This window comes from Zingiber officinale, chromosome 8B, assembly GCF_018446385.1.
Source record: "Zingiber officinale cultivar Zhangliang chromosome 8B, Zo_v1.1, whole genome shotgun sequence".
NCBI lineage: Eukaryota > Viridiplantae > Streptophyta > Magnoliopsida > Zingiberales > Zingiberaceae > Zingiber > Zingiber officinale.
In genome coordinates, this window is record NC_056001.1 from 32,102,033 (window position 1) to 32,108,268 (window position 6,236).

The window sequence follows — 6,236 nt, forward strand, 5'->3', positions numbered from 1 at the left end:
TTCAAACTTTGGAGGTTCGATCAAGCCGTTCATCTTTTGCCTCCTTGGCGGTTAGTCCAATAGAGAGCGTCCTCACTCTGATACCACTTGTTGGAGATCGGACGGCCGGCTAGAAGGGGGGTTGGATAGACGACACCCCCAAATACTCGCTTCTTTCTACAACGTTAGTGCGCAAGCGGAAATGCAAACAAAGCAAGTAGAAATCTAAATACTAAAGGAAAGAATGCAAACCAAGCTACACGATCATTTACGTGGTTCGGAGATAAAGCTCCTACTCCACGGCGTGTCCGTAAGGTGGACGATCCCTATCCGTCGGTGGATTACTCCCCGGAAGACCTCCGGCTAGCTCACGTAGCTCCTTGTGGGTGGAGAAACCTCACTACAACTCTCACAAGAACTTCTTACAAGTTAGGGCACAGGTAGACTACTAATAGGGGTTAACCACCTCTATTTTGTCAACCTCAACCAAGCTCCCAAGGCTTGGTTATATAGGCCACGGGTTGGAAAACCCCGCCTACCAGTCGACTGCCCTCAGTGGAAATTCGACCGTTGCATCCCAACGGCTCGATTTCATACTAACCGAGCGAACAGAGACATTCTGTTCGCTGCCAGTCGACTGCACCAGTCGACTGCTAAAACATGCAGTCGACTGCTACAGTACTGCTACAGTAGCACTACAGCGCTGCTACAGTAAAACCCTAAAACTAGGATTTTACTCCGAGTACAATCTCTCATGCACTCGTACCCTCACCCTTATGACTCACTTGATGCTTTTTTGCAGCCTTGACATCTTGCCTTCAAGCTTACTTCCTTTGGCTCTCGTCCCTCGGATGCATTCAAGCCCTCGGCTCGTCCCCAATGCCATCCTTCGTGTATGCCTCGAAGTCGCTTCCCTCGGCCCTTGTCCTCGCTGCCTTGTCCACGGTCCCTCGGATGCTCCATCCTTCACCAGACCCGAAGCTATCAACCTGAGTCACATGTGTATCTTGCATACCTGCACACTCACATACACATATCAAATAACAAGGGTGAACCTAACTTAAACCCTTTGCCCAAACACCAAAACACATGGTCCCGCGGACCATTGGGATTGCTCCAACACTTAGACCATACTGTTGAGACTTCTTGTTGTCGCCTTCAATTCCTTTAGTACTTACACCTATAAGAGTAATATTAGGGCTATTGCAGGGTTTTCTAGATTTTGAATGAAAAATGTGAGGCAAAAAAGCGATTCTGATATGATCAATGCATCTCCATATAGCAGTTTTTTTTTTTAAACTCAGTTATACAGGATAAGAAATATGATGTAAGAAGAGTAGGTATTAATTGTCACTTGTCAGAATTTAGACCATACTTGGTGTCTTCAATTCTTTTAATACTACACCTATAAGAGTAATCCTCAGAGGTTGTTCAGGTCAAGATTTTGAGTGAAAAGGTGAGGAAAGAATGAGATTTTTTATATGCCCAATGCATCTATAGCAGTGTCTTATTTATTTATTCTCTCACAAAAAGCGTTGCTCTTTATCTTTTGGCCAATTTACCAATTCGTATCATTTTTAGAATTTTCACTCGGTTGTGCCCTAGTTTCGTAGGGTTATCAAATCATGCCACCATTCAGTTTTTTGCAATGTCCCTGTATCCTGTGTCCAACAATCTGATTTTCTTCTTCTTGACTTAACTAGATCAAATCTCAAGTTTACCTTTTGGCTGATTGTGATTCTAGTTGATTTAAAACATTTTAGTTGACTCAAATCGAAGCTAGTTGAATCAAATTTTGTCGGTTGACTAAAATAGATAAGATCTACTTAAACGATCAAATCTTTAAATTTCAAACAATAATTTAGTTGATTGCTCAGTCGACTCAAATCATGAGCAAGTTGTTTCCATATGTCGACTAAATTACATTAAGTTGATTAAAGTTGAAATAGAAAACTTTTGTTTGTTAGCAAAATGTTTTTAGTTGGCTATCAAGTTGATCGTCAATTGACCATCAAACTTGACTATTCTTTTGACTCATTCTGCTTGTCAAGGCTTAAATGAACTTAACTGATTGCTCAGTCGACTCAAATCAAAAGCAAGTTGTTTCCATCTATCGACTAAATTATGTTAAGTTGAAATATAACACTTTTGTTTGTGAGCAAAATGTTTTCAGTCAGCTACCAAGTTGGCTTGTCAGTTGACTGTCGAACTTGACTATTCTTTTGACTCATTTTGCTTGTCAAGACTTAAATGTCCCTGGAATACCCTATTTTTTGGTTGAGTGCATGATTAGGTAAAGTCTACTAAAAAATCTCTTATAATCTCTCACATCTCACATGGCAAGAAGTCTTACCTTTGTTCTTCTTCCATCTATTAGTAGTTGTTTTCGTGTATTGGGCTTCATCCGTCTATCAAGGTTCCAGTCAACATTGATTTATCAAGACTTTTTGTTGCCAATTTTTTGTGGAACTTCTCCATCCACCAAATATTAGTTAACTTGGCCGACTTGGATTTCTCCGTACTTTTTATTGCTAATTTTTGTGGAACTTCTCCATCCACCAAATATCAGTTAAATTTGACCCACTTGGACTTCTCCCTACCATTGCACCTGTTGTTACCCATCAAATTTTTTGCACCTGCACACTTAATAAGCAAATTAATAAACACAACATTAACCTAATTTAAACTTTCGATCATTTGAAGTATGATTGCAGTTGCACCAACGGTACCATTCTAGAACATCCTTAATAGCTCCAAATAAGTCAGCAATCTAATTATAGAATTAACTTGTTGGGTGTTGAGATGTACAAAACCTTATTTGCTCAATTAGCTGATTTTCATTTTGAATTGAAATTGTTTGCATGTGAGTTCATTTACATTTGAAATGTGGGTTTGGGGATTATCCGTAAAATTGTCTTAGTCAATGCAAAATGAGTTAACAAGCTGATTTCAGAATCAGGAGTTCATTTAAACTTGAAATGTAGATTTCACAACTTATTCCATCCTAAAATATCTTAAGCAACCCAAAATGAGGTAATATAATGATTTCAAAATCAACTTGTTGGGGGCATAAATGCACACAACACTCTACAAGCTAGTGAGTTTGTTGATTTATCTTGGGTTGAAACCTTCTAAGTGACTTCATTTATGCTTGATGTTTGACTTTTAAGATTTATTTCGTCCTAAACTATCCTAAAATTCTATCAATAAGCTAATGTCAGAGTCAACTTGTTGGGTGCAGAAATGCACAAAATTCTTAACAAAATGAATTGACTAATTTTGTGTTGGGAATCTTGCATGCGAATTCATTTACACCTAAAATGATTTTGAGGTTTATTTCATACTAAAATGTCCTAAACACTCCAAAATGAGTCAACACTCTGTTTCAAAATGCTGAAATCAGCTTGTTGGGCGCAAGGTAAGAGTAGATAGGAAAAGAAAAAGCTGAAATTGGGTGTGATTTGTTAAATTTGGGAAACTAGGTTGCATCTTGTAAAACAATGAAAACAAAAAGGAAAGATGTGGTAAATTGCCCGTATCATTTCATTGCTCAGTTGTATTAGATGGTCTTTCTGGAAATTGCTGCGTAGTTTATTAATCATTGGTTGTCTAGTTTTATTTATGATGTCATTAGTTTAATGTTGTTCTGGAATCTTCTTGAACAAGCCCATATGGAAACACCATAGTTTTGGTATATTGGAAATCTACACCAGGGACCGTTCGTTTATATAGATATTTGTTGCCTTATCTAAACTGAATTCTATTTTTCATCATGGTGCAGCTGAATAATGGTGAATATATTAGTCCTCTGTCTCTCTACTTAGCTATGGAAAAGGGAGTAAGAAGAAATTTGCTATCTGTGCCCATGAAGTGTAGACGCTTTGTTCCTATTCTTCAGATACTAATTTGGTTTTCACTCAATTATATATGTTATGGTACTCTGACCGACATTGAATGCTTAAGAAGGTTCAGGGGTTCTGTAAACGACCCTCAACACAATGTATTTGATTCGTGGAGTTTTGACAACACAACAGATGGGTCTATATGCAAGTTTGCTGGTGTTGAGTGTTGGCATCCTGATGAAAGCAGAATCCTCAATCTTCATCTTTCCTACATGGGACTCCAAGGCCAGTTCCCATCAGGACTTGAGAATTGTACGAGTCTGATTGCGCTTAACCTATCAGGCAATAACTTTTCTGGATCTATTCCTTCTGATATTGACAAAAGGGTATCTTTTGTCACAAGCCTTGATCTTTCATTCAATAGTTTCTCAGGTGCAATTCCTCCCAGCCTTTCTAATTGCCGCTATCTTAATTCCCTCAAGCTCCAGCATAATCAATTGAGTGGACTCATTCCTTGGGAATTAGGCCGCCTCAATAGACTGACAGACTTTGATGTTTCTAACAATCAGTTAACTGGTCCAATCCCATCATTTTATTATAATATTTCAGCAACGAGCTTTTTAGGCAACCTTGGACTATGCGGACGACCATTGGATGGATGTGCAGGGAGTTCAAAGAAGTCCAATGCTGGGGTAATTATAGGCTCAGCTGTGGCCGTTGTTGTTATAACCATCATTATTGGTGGGGTGGTTTTGTATTTTTGCATGCGGAGAATGCCTATTCAGCAATGAGCTTTTTAGGCAACCTTGGACTATGTGGACGACCATTGGATGGATGTGCAGGGAGTTCAAAGAAGTCCAATGCTGGGGTAATTATAGGCTCAGCTGTGGCCGGTGTTGTTATAACCATCATTATTGGTGGGGTGGTTTTGTATTTTTGCATGCGGAGAATGCCTATCAAGAAAAAAGAAAAGGACATAGAAGAAGACAAGTGGGCGAAGTCTATAAACGGAGTTAAAGGTGTCAAGGTAAGATGAGAGTACTTTTATTTGAATGAGCTGAAACTTTTTTTAGGTTTGCTAAGTTACGATATGGTTTGTTCTCTTTTTGTTCTGTCAATATTTGGAGTCTAATGGTGATTTTTTTTCTTATGCTTAGGTGTCTATGTTTGAGAAATCTTTGTCAAAGATGAAGTTGAGTGATCTCATGAAAGCAACAAATGATTTCAGCAAAGATAATATGATTGGTGCTGGTAGAACTGGGACTCTGTACAAGGCAACACTTCCAGATGGCACTTTTCTTGCTATCAAAAGATTGCAGGACTCGCAGAAATCTGAAAAGCAGTTTGTATCAGAGATGGCGACACTTGGAAATGTTCGGCATCAAAACTTGGTTCCACTTTTGGGTTATTGCATTGCCAAAAAAGAGAAGCTCTTGGTTTACAAGTACATGCCCATGGGGACCCTCCATGATCAGCTGCATGATTCTGCTTCACAAGGGAAAAGTTTAGAATGGCCAACAAGACTGAAGTAATATATAAGTTTGGCAATCTATTTAAGCATTTCTTAAGGCATCAAAGCAACATTTATTTCGTGCCTTACATGGAACTTAAAGTGGCCTTGTAGATCAAGTTGTTTCAAAGGAACTTAAAATAGTATATGTAAGTAAAAAATATGATGATAATCTCTTCTTTTTTTTTTAAAGATTTTTCTCTGGTATTTCTACTATTTCCATGTTTTTGTTGTTGTGTTTGTACATGAGTGGCAATCTACTACTGCATCTCTCTAATGGCGCTACTCTATTTAACTTGAACTGTTTACAGTGATCATTGATCATTCAGTTTCAAGTTCTTACTAGATGAGCTGATTTTTATGTGAATTCTCTAAGAAAAAAGCTTTGTTGAGAATTATTTTGTTTTTGAGATTGTATTAGTGGTAATGTTGCTTCATTTGGATTTTCAAATAGGTAATTTGATAATTTAAATGCTTAGACTTTGCTCGACTAATCCTCAAGGTAAATGATTTTTTTTTGTGTCTCTACTATTGAAAAGCTAAAAATTGTACAATTATTTTTGTGGTTTATAAACTCAAGCAAACTTTGCGGTTTGACTATATCTCTAATGTGTAATATATTTAGATAAAAAAAATTAAAATTGCCTTCTTTTTTATTCATATCGTCAAAAAGTAGCTATCTTTTAAAAATGATTAAAACAAAGTTTTATTTATAATTTAATATAGAAAATATTTTTTTGTCTTCCACTTTGGTGTTTGGTATAAAGTAGCACCATTCTAGTTTAGACTATGAATTAGGTTATCAAGCCGTCGATTAATATCTTTGTGATTAAATTTTGAAAATAAAAAGGTAATTTGGATTTAAAATAAGTGGTGGGATGCTTTTTAAAGTATGCTTTTAAGTA

General features: G+C 37.2%; 1 protein-coding gene across 1 annotated transcript; it reads left to right on the forward strand.

The window, feature by feature from the left end:
- The first annotated feature begins 982 nt into the window (after positions 1-982).
- On the forward strand, positions 983-5,616 carry LOC122014974 (probably inactive leucine-rich repeat receptor-like protein kinase At5g48380). Its single transcript, XM_042571551.1, has 3 exons — positions 983-4,414; positions 4,591-4,848; positions 4,979-5,616. Exons 1-3 carry the CDS (start codon positions 3,752-3,754, stop codon positions 5,351-5,353), a joined length of 1,296 nt encoding a protein of 431 aa, XP_042427485.1. The 5' UTR covers positions 983-3,751; the 3' UTR covers positions 5,354-5,616.
- The last annotated feature ends 620 nt before the right edge of the window (positions 5,617-6,236 follow it).

What these genes read in the sequence shown, in the direction of transcription:
- LOC122014974 (XM_042571551.1), top strand. Translation starts at nt 3,752, where the DNA reads ATGGTGCAGCTGAATAATGGTGAATATATTAGTCCTCTGTCTCTCTAC. An exon ending in CTGGTCCAATCCCATCATTT is followed by an intron (nt 4,415 to 4,590) that starts TATTATAATATT and finishes TTTTTGCATGCG; the next exon opens with GAGAATGCCTATTCAGCAAT. An exon ending in ACGGAGTTAAAGGTGTCAAG is followed by an intron (nt 4,849 to 4,978) that starts GTAAGATGAGAG and finishes TCTTATGCTTAG; the next exon opens with GTGTCTATGTTTGAGAAATC.